General features: G+C 42.4%; 1 protein-coding gene and 1 non-coding gene across 2 annotated transcripts in view; one reads left to right on the top strand and one right to left on the bottom strand.

The window, feature by feature from the left end:
* Nucleotides 1–8,255: 8,255 nt before the first annotated feature.
* On the bottom strand, nucleotides 8,256–8,327 carry TRNAD-GUC (transfer RNA aspartic acid (anticodon GUC)). Its single transcript has one exon. It is a non-coding gene; the product is annotated as a tRNA-Asp (tRNA).
* Nucleotides 8,328–8,571: 244 nt separating this feature from the next.
* Nucleotides 8,572–20,608, top strand: part of LTA4H (leukotriene A4 hydrolase) — a 37,418-nt gene continuing 25,381 nt past the window's right edge. The window contains exons 1-3 of the mRNA XM_050935461.1: nucleotides 8,572–8,754; nucleotides 13,408–13,538; nucleotides 20,183–20,303. Of these exons, the coding sequence (XP_050791418.1) occupies nucleotides 8,602–8,754; nucleotides 13,408–13,538; nucleotides 20,183–20,303 (405 nt within the window). The 5' untranslated portion in view covers nucleotides 8,572–8,601. The remainder of the gene's footprint in view (nucleotides 8,755–13,407; nucleotides 13,539–20,182; nucleotides 20,304–20,608) is intronic.

The following is a 20,608-nucleotide window of genomic DNA, read 5'->3' as shown; positions in this document are numbered from 1 at the left end:
ACTGCTCTAAAGACTAATCATTTGCAAAGAAAGCTTTAAAAATTAAGGTACAATATAATATACACCTCATAGAACTGGAAGGGTTCCCAGAAGGTCATCGAGTCCAGCCCCCTGCCTTCACTAGCAGGACCAAGTACTGATTTTTGCCCCAGATCCCTAAGTGGCCCCCTCAAGGATTCAACTCACAGCACTGGGTTTAGCAGGCCAATGCTCAAACCACTGAACTAGTTTTTACAGTAAAAAAAAATTAAAAGACAAAAGCCATAGCTTTGTGATCACACAAAATTCAGAGCTAAGGCTATACAGCCTATGACTCCGTTATCTGAAGTAACCGCCCCACCATACCTACCCACTCTCTGCTTCTCCTTTTTATAATTTAAAACTGTCATCTGTTCATGTTCTTTTGCTAAACGTAGAGTTTATAATCATATCAAAGTTTTAAAAGAAACTTTACAAAGGCTTAACATGTAAAACAGGATGGGGAGGATGAGTGTGCTGTCCAGGATTTTAGGGGAATATTGATAACTGTCTGAAGTGTAGGTAGCCATTCTTTGTCTGTTATCATGCTTTAGCATGGGCAAGTGGTTGTCATACAGAAGCACTTCCTCACTTTGTAAGGCTTTATTTCCTCCATTCAATGGACTATCAGAAATAAATAAGACTGGGAGAAACACTGGGGGATTACTTTTTGTGCGGCTCTTAGGGCAACACACATCCCACCTTCCCTCATAAACTAAGTGGTGTAGGACAGGCTTAAAGCTTTATTTCCAGACATAAGAATGTTTCCTTGGTAAACTACTGCAGTTGCCAGATCACAAATTGGTAGACTGCCACTGGAAAAAAAAAAAAAGTACATATGGTTGTGAAATCTGTTATTTTCCCATAGGGTGCTCAATAGCATCCAGTTCTCAAACACTACATATCAGAAATCCAACACTTGTTAAGTCTATGCAACCAGTTGGCTCAAAGTGGGGAAGTGTTTCTGTATGGCAAACACTTGCCCATGCTAAAGCATGACAACTAACACAGAATGGCTACCAACAAAACTGTTTCATTAAAAAAGATTTCAGTCAGATATCAATATTCTCCTTACATCTGAGGCTGACTCTCCTGCATTTACTTACAACAGAGATAGAAATCAGAAAAAAATGCTTTAAATAGTGATACTCATTAAAATTACTTTTAAATTAATAAAAATCAAATTCTGCCAAATCTAATAAGGATCACACTTAAGTCAGTGTTTCCTCATACACGCCTTCTGTGCCCTCACTCTTGCATAAGAGCATGTGTGTAAGAGGCATCAGACTAGGGGGAGGGATAGGTCAGTGGTTTGAGCATTGGCCCCCTAAACCCAGGGTTGTGAGCCCAATCCTTGAAGGGGACATTTAGGAATCTGGGGCAAAAATCTGTCTGGGGATTGGCCCTGCTTTGAGCAGGGGGTTTGTAAACATTTTTTCCCCACTTTGAACTTTAGTGTCCAAAAACTGGGGACCTGCATGATCACTTTTAAGCTTAATTACTAGCTTAAATTTGGTACACTGCCACCAGCCAAAATATACTGTTTGGCACACTTCCTGTTCCCCCAAAACCTTCCCTGGGGAACCCAACACCCAAACCCCTTGGGTCTTAAAACGAGAAATAAACCATTCCCCCTTCCCCCCCCCCAAGACTTTCCCCTCCCTGGGTTGCCTTGGGAAGCTATACAGATCCAAACTCCTTGGATCTTAAAACAAAGAGGAATTAACCATTCCCTTCCTTTTCCCCCCACCAATCCCTGGTGAGGTTAGACTCAATCCCTTGGATTCCAAAACAAGGAAAAATCAATCAGGTTCTTAAAAAGAAAGCTTTTAATTAAAGAAAGAAAAAGTAAACATTATCTCTGTAAAATCAGGATGGTAAATGCTTACAGGGTATTCAGATTCATATACACTAGAGGGACTTCCTCCCCCCCGCCAGCCTGAGATTCAAAGTTACAGCAAACAGAGGTAAAAATCCTTCCAGCAAAATACATATTTACAAGTTAAGAAAACAAACATAAGACTAATCCGCCTTTCCTGGCTAGTACTTACTATTTTGAAACATGAGAGACTGATTCAGAAAGATTGGAGAAAACCTGGGTGTACGTCTGGTCCCTCTTAGCCTCAAGAGCGAACAACGAACAAAAAAAAAACCAAAACAGCACAGACAAAGACTTCCCTCCACCAAGATTTGAAAGTATCTTGTCCCCACATTGGTCCTCTGGTCAGGTGTCAGCCAGGTTCACTGAGCTTCTTAACCCTTTACAGGTAAAAGAGACATTAACCCTTAACCATCTGTTTATGACAGGGTTGGACTAGATGACCTCCTGAGGTCCCTTCCAACCCTGATATTCTATGATTCTACTGCTTAGTGCAGAGGACTATGTCCAGTGTTTAACCTCTCCTGGAACCATGTGTAGTTTCCACTTTCATTTACACTCTAGTATGTGGAAAGCCCAGTTAGTGCTGTGCCAGCTCTGTACCACCTCTAAGATGAACCAAGTAGCTCTCAAATAGGGGTGAATTCAGCTTAAAAAAATTTAGCCCTAGGGTACCACAGATTTGGACTACTGCCTTGAGCTTAGCTAAAACATAAGCTAAACATAACTAATGAGAAGCAGCCTCCTCAGATGTGAACCCTCTATGGAGATGGATGTATTTCTACATATCCACTATTGTACAGGTCTTGTAGGACCAAAAGGCCTCCACATACTATTCCTTATGAACAGCATGAAGTACTTATACAGCTCCTAGGATGTAGTGCACATACTAGGAAATGTGATGGGTACAATGGTGATTAAAGGGCTTAATTCCGCGAAGTGATGAGCAATTTGATCTCAGTCCAGCACAGCACTTACGCACCTGCTTAACTTTAAGCACCTAAGTAGTCCCACTCACTTCAGTGGGGCTTTTCATATGTTTATAGCTAAGCATGTGCTCGAGTGCTCACTACCTTGCAGGATCCAGTCCCATACTGAGAACCAAGAGACCTACATGTTCAGAGATCTCCCAAGTACCCCTCTTTGCAGGAGAGAGGCACTGAAGAACCTTTCAGTGAATAGCCTTCTAGAAATGTGTTCTTAAAACATATTTTAGCTGGATTTAAGACGATGAAGCCAATAAATCCTGTGTAGACAAAGAACAGTTTTTTAACCACAATTCATTTCTTCCAAATGAAGTTTCAACCAGCTGGGGTTAATTTTAAGATGCCTGTCAATCTCTTTACTTTTCTACAAGCTTCAGGCTGAAGAAATTAGCTCACTGGGTAGGTTTCTGCCATACACTGTCCACAGATGTAAACAGTGGGCTGAGAAAAGAAGAACTAGATATGTGCTCATCTGAAAGATTTCACGATCATGGGTTTAACTGAAAAAAATTGAGGCAAGCATAATGCTGAGTAGGCTAATTGTTGTCTGTCTGCACAGCACTTTGCTTAATGAGGCTCTAGCCCTTATCAACAGGCACTATTGTAATAATAATCAAATGTGTTAACAAAAAAAAAAGCTGATGGGAAAGCTGAATAATATAATGGAGTGGAGGTGGAATTATAGTGGCTTGAAACTAGAGACTTTAAAAGTAGTAAGTTAATATAACAGTGTACCCATAGGTTATGGGTCTGCTTTTTTCAGAAGTGGCTAGTGATTTGGGGAACTTAAATTTGTAGGTGACCAGCTTGAGACAACTTAAAATGCTGAGCACCTGCTCTCTGAAAAGTAGGCCTCCATAAGTTGTCTGAAGTTAGGGCACCTAAAAACAGAGGCATGTAAAATCACTGGTCACTCTTGAACATTCAGGTCGTGTGTACCACTAGGAAACTATGGAGCCAAAAGTTTGATTACATATGGAAAAAAAAATAAAGGATCAGCTATAAGAAGGGACTGGAAAAAGCTTCAAAATAGAACTTAAGAAGTAAAACTCACCCTAAAACTAAGGTAGAGAATGAAAGGTGACACTTTTAATAAGCTGTTACATTTGTAAAATATCCTAAATACTGAAACAATAGATCTGTCTCCAGAACAAATGCAGAGGGTAATTCTGAAAGACAAGCTGTGCTGGAGCAGCTCAGAGAAAAAGGATATTATGATCAAATATTCTAGAGTTGCCCAAGAACAAATACATTATTGATATATTAATAAAAATCATATATTTCAACTCTATCTAGAAAAATCAATGACTAGACAGTTCACAGAGGCTAAACTGTCTTTGGCTGCAAAAGATTGTATTTAAACATGCTAAGTAGTGTATATGCCAGGGCCATCAGGGAAAGAGCAGACATCAGATCTACTCTAATCATGAGCTATTACAGAGACACAGCAGTATGGTTTGAAGAGGTGATTGCCCCTATAAAACACTAATGTAAGCTGTTGCTGGAATGTTTAATACTCGCTTTCACATGTGTGGTTGTTTCATTACAATGTGGGACAGATCTCTGGCTGATAAAAAGTGGTATAGTTCCAGAGACTGCAGTGGAGTTACAACTTACACCAGCTCAAGATCTAGTCCTAGTGTATAAATGTGTTGGAAATACATTTTAAATGCTTGGGATCAGATTCTGCTCTCAGATAAGTATGTGACACTTCTTAAAGTTAACGGAACATTTGAAATGTATCTCATACCAAATTTAAAATGCAGAGGAACTGTGTGGCTTTTTTCTGCTGACAGCTATCTTCAGTGCAGTGGTATTGTGAAAGCATTAGCTGCCAAAGGAAGGAAGCGGTGGTCAGATGTTAATTATGATAGGTTGACATTTTTTCAAATGGAGATGAAATTCTTCAGTGCTTTCTTCCTTCTCACCTTAGGGAAAACCAGAATCTAGACTGCAGTGGGTAAGGATTAATCAGTCTATGGCAGCGACCAACCTTCATTTTTCTCAAAATACATGTTGGGAAGGCAGACAGAGTTCCTACCTGCATCTTAGTTACTGATCTTGATGTCCACCAAACATATAAGAAATCGTCATGACTCCATGTAGCAAAATCAAGAGATAATGGATTAGATAGCTTGTTTCCTAGCTGCCAGTTCATCATTCTTATGCAGCACTTTTCTGGGAGTGTTAAGAAAGCTAGAGAATGCCTTGCTAGTGTCATTCTGACAAATACCAGTGTTAAAGAACCTGAGGCAAAATATAAGGCCTATCATATCTTTGGTCTTACTACAATAATCTTTACAACTAGTTTGTTACCCATACATTCACTTGGTTATTCAATACTATCAAACAAAAATTAGCTGTATGGACAATAATCAATCTCAGAATGGCTGCCTACAGTTATCAGCCCCAGAAACTTGTGAGGATAAGGGACAAGAAGCCATTCAAAAGAACTACAAACTTAAGTTGAGAGAAAAATGTCCCAAGTTGCCAGAAAGTGAAGGTACAAGTGGAGTATAAGGAATGCAGAGAGCTCATAGTTATCCTCACCTTAAATTTTTCATGTGAACACATTTCAGGAGAAATGGTTTCAGGAGAACCAAAATGGAATTTGTCAGATTCCTATCTGCCTGCCTGGAAGACTCTTGTTAAGTTTCATTTTCTGCCTCTCTGTCCCATTTCAGGATGAAAGCTTTTTCAAAAATGCAAACTTTCTCAGGAGGGGACTTCCATTTTTCAGCCAGCTCCAGTCACATTGTTTATTCACCCAAACTGCACGAGCAGTGAAACTCCTAAGTGTTCCTACTACTGTAGACACAATAAGAGGCTTGCTGCAGGGACTACCTTTCCTGTGTGCCTTGGATGGAATTTACTCCTGGGCAGAGGGCCAGCACAAGATATAGGCACCTCTTAAGCAGGGGCGGCCTCAGGCACCAGCACGCCAAGTGTGTGCTTGGGGCGGCAAGCCACAGGGGGCACTCTGCCGGTTGCCGTGAGGGTGCAAGCAGGCTACCTTCGGTAGCATGCCTGCAGAGAGTCCGCTGGTCCCGTGGCTTCGGTGGACCTCCCGCAGGCGTGCCGCCAAATCCGCAGGACCGGGGACCTCCCGCGGGCAAGCCGCTGAAGGCAGCCTGCCTGCAATGCTTGGGGTGGCAAAATGCCTAGAGCCGCCCCTGCACTTAAGTTCCATTTTGAGAACTGAAGCATCGTGTGTATATCTTGTACTAGGGCTCTGGAATAAATTTCATCCTTAAGGCATTTTGCAGCTAGGGAATGGAGATACATGCAATCTTTATTGTGGTATGTCCTAACTTGAATGCTGAACTGTGCAACCATGGTAGCATCTTAATGTCACTTTTGGTATAGAATAATTTGTTTAGAACTCCTAAGGCGGGCTAACTTATTCTGTGGGGAGAGCCAAATTACATTTTCAGTGATGATCTGTAGGCTGGGTCTATAAAATTAAGGCAATATATTAGCCTACTTCACAGATCTCCTTCTAGAAAGGTTACTTGCAACTTATGGGGAAATCTTTTTAATATTCTCATGCTCAAAATAGTTGAACCAGTTTTGCTCAAATTTATACAAATAATTCATCTTCAGATAGAAACAAATCATGGAAAATTTCAGCTCAAAGAGTTTAAGAAAACAAGTGAATGAAAATTGGGCTTGTCACTTATGAACTCCCCCCAAATCTACCCAACTCTTGGTCTCATGTATGTCTTTGATCACAAGAAATGACTGGGAAACTGTCTTCTCATCCCTCTAATATGTGAGAGTTTGATCTCCCTATCTGAATGGGACCAAAAAAAAAAATCAATCTTGAAAATATTCATGAACTAAACAAAACAAAATTTTGTTTGGGATCAATGGAAACATTTTGTTTTAATTTTTATTTCAACTTTTTTCAGTCTATTTAGCTGAATTTCTAAACAAACAATCATTTTGATCCAGAGAACTGAAATCTTTTATTTTGAAAATACCAAAACACTTCAACAATTTAAACTTTTTTCTCAACACTTTTTTATTTGGGAAATTTGTCTAGCTGACCCAGTTTTACGAACAGTTTTGATGAGTGACTAATCAATGAATTTTTCAATGAAAAATTACTTGTTTAAAAAATCTGGACCAACTCTACTGGTCACCTACCTTTCAAAGATGTCATATATACTACGGACTTGTCCCTGGAGAAGTATGTTGCGAGGGTGCTGAATTCAAATTTAGCATGGCACATCAAGACTCACTCCAAGTCTATACTGAGCCTAACTTGCACCTCCTTCTTAGATACATCCTCCCAAGGGCCTAATTCAGGTTCAGTTTTATATTACGAATAGAAAGTGGCCTGTTAATCATAAATAGGTAGTGTGGACAACCTGGCCTAGAAGACAGTTAGAATCCTGGTTAGTTGTCGCACAAGTTCCTTTGGAATTCAGTCAATATGCTTGTATTACGATGACTTTGGGGAACAGTCTTTATAATTTAAGTTCTATCTTAAATAATTAAGGTTGAGTTCCAGGTTAAGGCTCCTTTTCTCAGTCACTCATACTTGCCTCAAAGATTCCTTTTCGGCTGAAATTTTCCAAGCTTGGTTTCAGGCAAAAGGTGAATGTTTTTGGAAAGTTTAACTAACACTTATTCAGCTGTCTGTTATTCAGATATGAAAATACTTTCCCCTCTATATTCCTCCAGTTCAGCAGGTAAATTCCTGCAGCTACAAAATGAGCTACCTGTGCACATCTCCCCACTCTCTTTTTTCAAGTACGCAGCTAAGTTTTAACCTTTTCTTCTGTGCACACTTAACCCTGCATTTTCAAACCTTTGTTATATGTATATTTTAAAAAATCTGTATCCAGACATTTCCTGCTAGTGATCTATCACGTTACAGGTTTCTAAGTTCAGCCTGTCTAAGGTATCCCCCCTGGGGGAAGGAGGCAGGAACTGTTTGAAGCAGAAAAACTAAACTCTAAAATCCCTCTTTGAGCAGACAGCACAGAACGCGGAATTTCAGCCTTAAGGGGCACGTGAAACTGCGTGTGAAGCAGGGGCTTGGGCTTGAAACTGAACAGGTACAGCGCCAAGCACCCGGTCCGCGCCCAACCAGTAACTAGAGGCCAGGTTAGCGGGCTGAGCGCTGTGCTTGGCAGGAACGATCATCACCCGCGGCTAAGTGCCTACATCCGATCCCGCTGGTTTCGCCTCACGCTGCCTCTGGTTTCATGGGCGAGGGCGCTGCCAGAGCGCGGCAACAGCATCCCGCCAGCAGTGGGGCAGCTTTGCAGGACATGGCCCCTGCACTGGGGATTGGGGCCTCACCAGCTAATGGGCCACAGGCTTTCAGAACAAGGGGTGGGGAAAAAAAAAACTGTTGTTATCTCCCCGTCGGGGAATCGAACCCCGGTCTCCCGCGTGACAGGCGGGGATACTTACCACTATACTAACGAGGAGGTACATACTATTTGCTTTCTGTCCAACCCCTAAGTCCTTCGCGACTCTCCCCTGTCGGGCAGAGTCTCAGTTTTCCCCACAGGGCTTGGGCGAGGCTTCCTGCAATGCATCATGGGCATCGTTGCCCTCCTGGCCCTTCCCCAGCCCCTTGTCCACCAGTGCGGAACTACCCTTCCCAGGGGCCCCCGCGCGGCCCCCTCCCCAGCCGCTGCCCCGCCCCGTCCTCTATCAGCCGGCGCTGCCTCGGCGCCAAGGCGAGTTCGAGCCTGAGCCATGGCGGAGTCGGACCCGAGCTCCTTCGCCTCCGCCGCCGACCACCTCACGCAGCATCTCTACCTGCGCTGCCGCGTGGACTTCGGCAGCCACGCGCTGCGGGGCACCGCGGCCCTCACCGTGCGGGCCGAGCGGGACGGACTGCGTTGCTTGGTAACGGCCCGGCCCGGGGTCCTGCTGCGGGGCCGCCCGGGAATGGGGCGGGGAGAATCTCTCGCGGGAGAGGGCAGGGCCTGGGGGCTGCGGGACGTCAACCCTCTCGGCCACTGACCCAGGGGCATCCTGCAGCGGGAGGCGTCAGCACAGCGTTGGCTGGGACGGCCGGGTCCGGACTCAGCCCCCTCTCCCAATGGCCTTGGGAGCCGGAGGTGTCAGCAACCCCCCCCCCGCCCCTTCCCCCATTGACCCCCCCCCGGGGCTGGGAGTGGTCCAGCCCCCGCCCCGCTGGGGTTTGAGCGGGGAGTTGTGAGTCAAGGCAGCGCTCCCCGACCTGTGTAGCCATCTTCCCCCCCCCCCCCCCGGCGGGGCCCGCTGCAGGCGGCGCTTCGCCCCCCGTGCCCCGGTCTCCTGTCCGCGCTGGGCTGCCCCGAGGTGCCGGGCGGGGCGGGTCCGCGTTCCCTGGGCGCGCCTGGATCCTGGTGCGCTCGCTCCTGTCTTGTAAGCGCCGCGCCTGGCGCCTCAGGGACCGCTGGACTCTGGACGCTTGGGGCTGATGACGCTCTCGGCCTGAGAGATCCCCACTAGGTGGGCAGGATTCTGGGCGCGGAGGTGAGACTGAGTGAATGTGCAGTGAGAACCATTGCTAGCAGGTGGATAAACATCAGTGATTTAAAAAGACATTAAGTTTTTTTTAATTTAAATTGGATTTTTTAAAACGTTTTTTAGGAAAGCCTTTTATCTAAAAAGATAGTTTTAATTAAGATACATTATAGCACCAAGCAATCTCATCATGGAATAGGGATTATAAATTCTGATTCTATAGGATGAGAGACTATATTCATGTAATGCTTAAGAAAAGTTTTGTAAATGAGTGCCAATAAGTCTTGTAAATGAGTTCTGTAAAAGAGACCAGTTTGGGAATGGTACCATAGAGTAATGGCTATATATTTTTTTTGCTCAAACATGAGAATTCAAGAATAGTCCAGAAGGAAGACAGGCAGTCCTTAAAGTATGAAATAAAAAAAGTTTACCAACCTGAAGATCCTGCATATTCAGAAATGTTCTTTTTATCATTTTCAACACAGCTTCCACCTGAGAAGGAACACTTCTTGTGATGTTTCATTGTGGCAACCAGGCTTTGCATTTCTTTGTTGCACTGTTTGCATTTTGCACGCATGCCTGTTGTACCCACAGGTAGAGGAACTTCATTAAATATTCCCAAACTGGGTCTCTATGGCCTGCTGCCATTATAGGTTTTCCCTTCTAGTGAGTGAATGGTATGATACATCTCAAATCAATGACGGCTACGCTCAGAAAGACCTCAAGACTTCTGGAATATACTACTGGAACAGTTTCACTTTGTTTCGTCCAGTTTTCTTCTCCTTGTCCACATCTATTCTGCCCCCAACAATCTTCTATTCATTGAACTTTTTGAAACTTTGCACTTCTAGAGAGTTAAGGGATTGACCCTGTGTACACAAATTTGCAAAGGGACAATAGGGTTGAAGTCTGTTATTTCTCACCTCAATATATTAGTTTAAAAACATTTTTGCTTTTAACCAGCATGATCTCTGGAGACACAAATCCACAGTTTGAGAAGTGCAAAACTAAGCATCTCTGATTGTATCTTCTAGACTGAGTCACATTGGATAGATAGAAAGATTAACCTAAATCTATACAGAAGCCCCTGGAACCCATAAGATTGGGTCCCTAATCCATGACCTATTGGAACTCATTTACAAAACTTTACATGAATATATTGTCTCATAGTATAGATTTAGAAGTTTTAATCCCTATTCCATGATGAGATATCTTTGAGCTATCGTATATCTTAATTAAAATGATCTTTAGATAGGAAAAAGCCTTTTATTAAAAAGCCTGATTTTAAATAATTGATTTTTTAAAAACCATTGATTTTTATCCACCCTGATTAAATCAAGGCTTCCTAATTAGTGATTTAAATCAAATCCACCCTGATGGTTGGTGCACATTTTATGCAGTATAAGCCATACACTCATAGGTTAGCATCCCTTAACTAGCATATGATGGCAACCATTATTTCAGGCATTGTCTTTGAGTGCCTTAAGAACAAGATAAAGGAAAATGTAGGTCCTAGCATGGGAGGTGAGCTGATGACCTCAATATATGGCTAAGGTGTTTAATGCCTATTTTCTTTGTCTTCCCTAAAGAGGTTAGTGACCAGATACTCAACATGTTATTAACAAGGCAGGAGGGAAAGAAATGCAAGCCAAAATAAAGAACAAGTTATAGACTATTTGGATAAGCTAGATTTAGAGCTGTCCCTAGGGTATGGAGAATCAGCGTTCCCTCTAACAAACCTCCACTCCACCCACCCACCCACACACAGTGTGCCCCCTGCCAGTCAGCGTCTCCCTATTCCTCTCAGTGCTTAACGCTTTGCTGTGTCTGGAGGCTTTGGGAAGGAGGAGGAGGAGCGGCGATGCAGTGGGCTCAGGGGAGGGGCAAAACTGGGCAGGGAAGAACCAGGATGGGGGCCTTGGGGCAAGGGGTGGAATAGGGGTAGGGCCTGAGCAGAGCCAGGGGAAGCAGCCCCCTGGCAGATAGAAACTCAGCACCTGTGCCCCAAGCCCTGTACCCTCCTAAGGCCAGCCCTGGTTAGATGTACTGAAGTCAAAAGAGCATGATGAAACTAATCCTATGTTACTTACAGAGTAGCTGAAGCCATTTAAGAACCATTAGCAATGATATTTGAGAACTTCTAGAGGGCTGGTGAAGTTCCAGCAACCTGAAGAGCAGCAAATATAGAACCTGGATTTAAAAAGGTGAACAGAGGACCCAGGGAATTATAGGTCAGTCACCTAACTTTGATACCTGGAAAGATACTGGAACAAGCTATTAAATCATGAATTTGTAAGTACCTAGAGGATACTAGGGATATTAGAAATAGCCAGCGTAGATTTGTCAAAAACTTATGACAAACCAACCTAATTTTCTTTCTTGATAGGGTTACTGGCCTAGTGGGGGAAGCAATAGATGAGCTATATCTTGATTTTAGTAAGGCTTTTGACACAGACCCACATGATATTCTCATAAGCAAGCTAGTGAAATGTGGCCTAGTTAAAACTGCTATAAAGGTGGGTGCACAACTGGTTTAAAGACCATAGTTAGAGAGTAGTTAACAGTGGATTACTGTCAAAGTGGGAGGGTGTATCCAGTGGGGTTCCATAGGAGTCAGTCCTGAGTCTCATGCTAGTCAATATTTTCATTACTGATTTGGATAGAGGAGTGGATAGTATGCTTATAAAATTTGCCGATGACACCAAGGTGGGAAGGGTTTCAAGCACTTTGAATGCCAGGATTAAAATTCAAAATTATCTTGAACAATTAGAGAACTGATCAGATATCAGCCAGATGAAATTCAGTAAAGATAAGGGCAAAGTACTGCTCTTAAGGAGAAAAAAAATCAAATGCACAACTGTAAAATGGGAAATAACTGGCTGGGTGGTAGTACTGCTGGAAAGGATCTGGGAGGTTATAGTGGATCACACATTAAATAGGCATCAATGTGATGCAGTGGAGGAAAAGCCTAATATTCAGAGGTGTATTAAGAGGAGGGTTGTATGTAAGATATGAGACTTAATTCTGCTCTGCACTGATGGGTCCTCTGCTGGTTATGTCTACACTGCACTGTCTAGTGTGACAAAGTTCCCCCTCTACCTTGGTGAGTCTTGTGCTTATCGGCAGATTTGCTCACCTCACACATTCACCCTGTGGGTCAGGAAACAGCCCAGAGACCTTCCCCTCTGGTAGAAACCACAGTCCAGGTCAATTCTTCCTGTGTCTGATCAGAAGTTAGGAGGTTTGGGGGAAACCCAGGCCCACCATCTACTCTGAGTTCTAGCCCAGGGCCCTGTGGACTACAGCTGTCCAGAGTGCCTCCTGGTAGAGCTGCACAACAGCTACAACTCCCTGGGCTACTTCCCCATGGCCTCCTCCTAACACCTTTTTTATCCTCACCACAGGATTTTTCTCCTGGTGTCTGATAATGCTTGTACACCTCAGTCTTCCAGCATTATGCCATCTTACTCTCAGCTCCTCTTGCACCTGGCTCCTCACATGCATGCCACAAACTGCAGTGAGATCCTTTTTAAACTCAGGTGCCCTGATTAGCTAGCCTGTCCTAATTGATTCTAGCAATTTCTTAATTGGCTCCAGGTGTCTTAATTATCCTGCCTGTCTTAATTGGTTCTAGCAGGTTCCTGCTTACTCTAGTGCAGCCCCTGCTCTGGTCACTCAGGGAACAGAAAACTACTTATCTAGTGACCACTATATTTTCCCTCTACCAGACTCCTGTACCCCATTGGTCTGGGTCTATCACACTAGCCATACACATAGTCTCTCAGTCACAGATGGAGTGAAATTAAATTAATGAATTGGAAAAAACCAGGAACAGTGTTAAATGTAGACCTGAGAAACAATGCTGTTGACCTCAACAATTCCTTTTGTACTCTAGATGTAACATAGTTACTAGATGTTTGACCTAATTCACTAAGCAAAGATATTTTCCAGGGCAGCTCTGAGTTCTTGAAAGATACATTTCATATATATGTTTAAAGTGTTACTTTGGTATTTTGCAGTCAGAAAGTAACATTTGTTTGTTTACAGGTTTTGGATACAAAGGACCTTCAAATACATAAAGTGGTTGTTAATGGACAGGAGGCAAAATTTGCTCTTGGACAAAGACATAGTTTCAAAGGGACACCATTGGAAATCACTCTTCCTTTTGAACTGAGAAGGTATGTGTACCTGTTTGCATCCTCCTCTCTTTGTACAGACCTGCTAGGGATAGCCTACAAAAGTGGCATGCTGAAGTATTTACTTAAAAAGTGCCAAATATTTCACAAACATTCTAGCACTTCCCGTAAGTGATCACATTTGTACTCCTGCTGGTTTGTGCAAGTTTGCTTTTGCTCAGAATTGTGCTGATGGGTTTCTTTTATAGTTAACCCTAACCCTGAGGGCTTGGAGAAAGAGGAGGCTCCCGCCCCCTGCAGCTGCCCAGCTCACTAAGCTGAGCCCTGCGTGGCACATGCCGCCCAGACGGGGTGGGCTCTGCTGGGAGGGGAAGGGGCTGCTGTGCAGGGGGCAGAGAGAGTGATCCCCTGGACTCCCCTGCTGGCCCCCACCCACTGCCTCTTCCCCAGGGACTCCCGGGACCAGCCCAGGTAGCAGCTGGGCAATCAGAACTGCCCCACTTCCCTGCCAGTCTGGGTCAGGCTCGTCCCACGCAGACCTAGTTCCCACCTGTGCCACTTGCTGCTGCATCTGTCCTGGCTCGGGGCTGCAGCCCCACGGGCTCGTTAGTTTGTATTTTTAATTGAACGAGGGATTTGTTTGATCCTTTTCCCACTCGGGAGGTGTGTCTGGGAAGCTTGGGGCAGGTACAGCTGATGCTTAGCAGCGATTCAAATTTTTACCAGATACTCTTCGTGCTGCCCTGTGCTGAGACATCAGAGCACCCTACTGTGCTGAACATTCTCCTCTGATTGAGTTTTTAGTTGGAATTGTTCATGTGCCCCACAAAGAGTGAGATGATAACCCTGGTCATGAATGGCAGCTCAGCGTGCTGGCAGTACCGTGCATCGCACCCCTGGCTGGGTTACTGCTTGGGAACAAGATTTATCTTCATGGCTTCTTAAGCTTGTTACTTCGGGGCGTTACACAAATCATTGCATATAGCCGTGTGTGGGAAGAAAGACTAACTCATACTTAACCATATGCCTTATACCACTCCCTTGCAGCAGAAGGTGTTCACAAAAATGTCCATAGTGGCGGTGGTTTTTGTTTTTTTCAATTTATTTAAATGTGAAGTGCATTGCAAACGGGGAATGGGCTGGAATCTCTGTGACATACTTAAATTTCAAAAGTACAGCTCTCCTCCTTTGTACCTTAGTGATTCCAATCAATTTAAACCAGTACCACAAATAAATTAAAATCTCAGTAAATGCTTGAGTGGCAGTGCAGAGATCACATAATTCATTAGATGAGTTATGTCATTAAGATGCTGCCCTTGGCTTACTCAGACTGGTTTTAACTGATACTTTCTATTTCATGGTTCTTGGTCAATGTTTCACATTTCACCATTAAACGTTGTGCTCATTTTTTAAAAAAGCAATCCTTTTTCCAAAATTGTTTTAAAATTCATCAAGTAAGAATAGTCTATTAGAGTTAGGGACAATCTAACTTTGTTCCTTATAGTGAACATGTGGAAAAAATTCAGGAGGAAATTTGAGAAAGGAAACGGACTTCTTAACAAAGCTACTGTCTCCTCCCGCTGTTGTTTCTACATGCATGTGACATGGTAGAAATCATTTTCATTACTGAAGGATTTAAAAATTATATATGAGAAGCATAAACATGGGTTTCCGTTCTTGGGGGAAAAAAAATCTTGCTTCCCACCCTTACCCCTGCTGTCAATGTGAATTGATCAAATTCTTTGGCCAGGTTGAAAAAATGCAGAGTATTGATATGTCACATTGAGTAGACACTGTCACGTCACTGCAGCTGTCTGACTATGCAGACTGACATATAGAAGCTGCTCCATGCTAATAACGTCTCCATAGCATAAAACTTATGGTGCCACTGCTCGTGTTTTATCATATTTGACAGCTGCTCCCATTCCTCTCTGGGTTCTTCTGGTAGCAGGAGAAAAATGGCTATATACGGTATGAAGGTGGCTCCTGGAGAGCCAGTTTGCAACAGTAGGAGGGCCCAGAGGGGAATAGTACCTCAAGGAGACACAGTTTCAGCAACATTTTTTCCTCACATTATGTTGAACTTAATTCTGGGGTTAGAGTTCCACCCGGGATGAGTTTGCTTTAGTCTCTACCTAAACTTATAGTACCCCATTGGCTTCACAAACAGCCTAACTGCACCAAGGCAACATTGGGAGTGAATATCCACTTTCCTAGCCTTTTTAAAGGAGCTACTTTCTATAAAGAGGAATCCTATTAAGCTGCAAAATCATTACAGTATATGACGGTAACCTCCAAGAACTTCCTTCCTTCCATTTTGACTTCACTAAGTAGGGAGTTATACACCACATTGCATGCAAAATTCTAATCAGACCTGTTGACTTGCATGCAGCCTGCAGATGAGTTAGGTATGTGGGGAACACACAGACTGACCTAAAGCTCCCAGTCAGGAGTTGATTTTCAAGGCTCTACTACAAGAATAACCAATTAACTCTTCTCCAGCATAGTACTGAAGTGGGCATGAGTGAGGGCTGACTGGTTGAAGCTCAATCAATATAAGACATTACATTGGTAGGTAGGTGAATCAAATGGAAGCAATGGCAGTGATTACATCATCCCCCTTGATTAAAGGTGTGCATTTGCTATTTGATAATTAAGTTTCCAATTTTGCAGTCTATGATCTGCACTGGTTAATTACTGGCTTCAAGGTGAAGTTTAAGGTGTTTCTGCCTACCGGGAAGACCCTTGTTTCCTCCTGCAATACTACTACAGCTATGATCAGCTACCTGCTGCAGTGCTTTTATTTTACTCACTCAGTGGTGCTCCAGGTCTTCGGTGGCACTTTGGAGGTGGGACCTTCACTCGCTCCCTGGGTCTTCGACAGCATTTTGGCAACAGGTCCTTCAGTGTCACCGAATACACCCGGAGTGAGTGAAGGACCCGCTGCCAAAGTGCTGCTGAAGACCCAGAGCGCCGCCAGGGGAGTTAAAGCGCCGCAGCGGGTGGTGCCTTTTTTTTTTTTTTGATTGCTCCCCCTGTTCCCTCCACCTGGGTATGCCACTGCTCTAGCCAGGGAGTCAGAGCAGTCTACGTGCCTTGCCAATGTGAACGGGGAGCTCTCTGGGAGGCTTTATTGCAGTATAAAGTGCCAGTGTAGCCAAGCCCTAAGTCTTTTCACTAGTTAAGGCCTGAATTCTAGCTCTGAGTTCTGTGCATTTCTGCTGCAAGCTTCCTAAGCAAGGGGATTGCTCAAGATCTTCTGCCAACATCACTAATGCCTAAAGTAGTGTATAGAGTTGCAATCTTTGTATTCTTTGCTCTTTATAGGGCCTCTTGCTGTATTCCTGGCAAACCTCAAATTACCATTGTAGTCAGTTGAGAATATGAGTGTACAAAGAATGCAAGTTCAGCTCACCAGTTACGGCTCTGCAAATGTAAAACCCTAAGAGTCTGAACTCAGGTTTTGGCAGCTCAGCTGAGAATGAATTAATTTTCAGCAAGCTTCTTTAAGAAGTCAAAAAGCCACTGCTAAACAGCTACCGCAATGTCTTTAACAATTGAGACCCTACCATATTTGCTGTGTGAGGTACCCAAGCTGAAAGCTGTTTATTGTATATTGGATTTGCCTTGTTTGAATTAGACTGGTGACTGAAGTTGTCTATTTTACATCATCAAAACTGGCCACTATTTCTGGAAACACAAGTTTGGGACATGGTAATCACTAGGGTTATTGATTAATCAAAGTTAACTCATGCGATTAACTCAAAAAATTAATCACAATTTAAAAAAATTAATCGCGATTAATTGCACTGTTAAGCAATAGAATACCAGTTTAAATTTATTAAATATTTTTGGATGTTTTTTGTCTTCTTCAAATATATTGAGTTCAGTTACAACAAAGAATATGAAGTGTACAGTGCTCACTTTATATTAATTTTGGTTACAAATATTTGCTTTGTAAAAATGATAAAAGAAATAGTATATTTCAGTTCACTTCATGCAAGTACTGTAATGCAATTTCTTTATCATGAAAGTGCAACTTACAAGTGTAGGGTTTTTTGTTACATAACTGCACTCAAACAAAACAATGTAAAACCTTAGAGTCTACAAGTCCACTCAGTCCTACTTCTTGTTCAGCCAATCACTAAGAGAAACAAGTTTTTTTTTACATGTACGAGAGATAATGCTGCCCACTTCTTATTTACAGTGTCTCCTGAAAGTGAGAACAGGCATTTGCATGGCACTGTTTTAGGTGGTGTCACAAGATATTTATGTGCCAGATGCGCTAAAGATTCATATGCTTCTTCATGCTTTGGCTATAGTTCCAGGGAGCATGCTTCCATGCTGATGGCGCTCGTTTAAAAAGAAAAGTGTGTTAATTAAATTAGTGTCTGAACTCCTTAGGAGAGAATTGTCTATCTCCTGCTCTGTTTTACCCTCATTCTGCCATATATTTCATGTTACAGCAGTCTCGAATAATGACCCAGCACATGTTGTTCGTTTTAAGAACACTTTCACTGCAAATTTGACAAAATGCAAAGAAGATACCAATGTGAAATTTCTCAAGGTAGCTACAGCACTCGACCCAAAATTTTAGAATCTGGAGTGTCTTCCAAAATCTGAGAGGGATGAGGCGTGGAGCATACTTTCAGAAGTCTTAAAAGAGCAACGCTGATGTGGAAATTACAGAACCCAAACCACCAAAAAAGAAAATCAACCTTCTGCTGGTGGCATCTGACTCAGATGATGAAAATGAACATGTGTCGGTCTGCACTGCTTTGGATCGTTACTGAGCCGAAGCCGTCATCAGCATGGACGCATATCCTCTGGAATAGTGGTTGAAGCATGAAGGGAAATATGAATCTTTAGCGCATCTGGCATGTAAATATCTTGCAATGCTGGCTACAACAGTGCCATGCAACCGCCTGTTCTCACTTTCAAGTAACATTGTAAACAAGAAGCAGGCAGCATTATTTTCTGCAAATGTAAACAAATTTGTTTGTCTTAGTGATTGACTGAGCGAGGACTTGTAGGCTCTAAAGTCCTTTAGTACTCATAGTAGGTGAATTAAATACTATTTCTTTTGCTATTTTTGTTTTCTTTTTTTTACAGTGCACATATTTGTAATAACAATTATAAAGTGAACACTGTACACTTTGTATTCTGTGTTGTAATTTAAATCAAAATATTGGAAAATGTAGAAAACATCCAAAATATTTAAATGGTATTCTATTATTGTTTAACAGTGCGATTAATCATGTAATTTTTTTTAAATTGCGCAGTTAATTTTTTTGACAGCCTTAGTAATCACCTCTCACTCCCTGAGCCAGTGGGTACTGAGCAGATTGTGGAAGTAATGGTCTCATTTCTATTTGTATTGGTAAAATGGGAGAGAAAGGAGAGTTGCACAGCGGTGACTCTTCTGGCTAAACATAAACATTACCAGTGGGCTTTGAAGAAAGTCTCCTCTGGCTCTTACTTCTTGGAAAGCTGGTAGCTGTGACTTCAGGCTAGGCTTTTTTATAAGAGAAACAAGCGACTGTTCCACCCCAGCTATGCACTTTACAGCACCTATAGAGAGAAATTGGTTTTAGATGCAACCCAGTGTGCATGTGTGGGAGATAAGGTGTAACAAAACAGTGATATGGAGGAATGAGCTATAGCTATAAGCACAAGCACTTAGTTGTAAGCGTATGTACAATGTAATGATTCAAATGAATTTTTAGGTTACTAAATAATAGTCATCTATGTGTTTTAATAATACTGAAAACTGCTTGGCTGATCTATCTAAAATGTTTGACTAGTTGCTTCAACTTCTCTGAGTTTAACTACCATTAATTTTAACTTATGTTTAGGATTGATACCAAAGAGAGATTCACATTTGTGAATCTAGGAACTTTCATAAAAGGAGGTAAAGATCAAATACTTCAATATAACCACTAACAGCAGTGATCTTTTTTAAACTGTCATGTAGAAATTGTCCTTTGTATCTTAGATCTCTTGTTAATGGATGAGGCAAATGCTGATTTACTGCTCTTTGCCTTCATTGATTATGAACTGTTGAATCATGAGTTCTGATTACAATTGGGGTGTGTCATATAGTCTTTTTAATGGCAATAAATAGGATTGTTCATGTGCCAGTCTTGCTTCCTCAACCATTCTTTTGCTTATATTCAGTAAATAGGATGTCCAATCTAATTCCAGTGGGGCATACAATATTTTTCATTCCAAAGTACACAAAGCCCACATTTTTAAGATGGATACTACCTGAATGTGTGTCTATACATAAAAGGTTTAATTAACTTCTGCCTGGCTCACTATTGTGTTTCCATACTGAAATGGTAAGTAGTTTTTGATGGTATGCCATTGAACAGTTGTGGGGCTTCTTCAAGGAAAACCCAATTACTAGCTCCTTTTTGGTTGGGGAGAGGAGAAATTTCTCATTAGAGGATGAAAGAGAACTTCTCCTGGGAGGGTATTAACATTTGAAACATAATGGGTAGTTGTTGGTACATTTGTACCCTAGTCACAAGCAAAAAGTGGCTTGCGTACACAACTTGTTGATATCTTCACTTCAGTTGAGAAACTCTCAGTATTATTGTATCTCCTGAAAGTCTTTGCCTTACAATTCACCTCTCTGACACGCAGGGCATGTCAGAAAAGGCTTACCTGTTTAATTTGTGCAGGGGACAAGATGTGATTGTGGAAACTTCTTTTGAAACCTCTCCAAAATCTTCAGCTCTCCAGTGGCTTACTCCAGAACAGACTTCAGGGAAGAAACATCCATTTCTCTTCAGCCAATGTCAGGTTAGGAGGACTTTCTGAAATTAGATGTTATCTATATACCTTAATAATCCTTCATACTTTAAAAAAGGGCAACAGAGGGGAAAGCAGAAATTGTAGGTTTATTTAGTATAGGCTCTAACTAATTGTATAGCTCTGTCATGTTTGTTCCTAGATGACATTTGTTATCTAAAGGGTAGTAAGTGAAAGTACAGCAGTCCACAATTTTTACCCTTGGCCTTTGGCAATAATTAAAACACTATAAAAATGAAGGCATTATTAGTGCTGAGGCAATAAAACTTAATAATGGCAAACTTACTTTAATATCT

The sequence above is a fragment of the Gopherus flavomarginatus genome, chromosome 1 (assembly GCF_025201925.1).
Source record: "Gopherus flavomarginatus isolate rGopFla2 chromosome 1, rGopFla2.mat.asm, whole genome shotgun sequence".
NCBI classification, from domain to species: Eukaryota; Metazoa; Chordata; order Testudines; family Testudinidae; genus Gopherus; species Gopherus flavomarginatus.
This window is presented reverse-complemented; position numbering and strand designations above follow the sequence as displayed.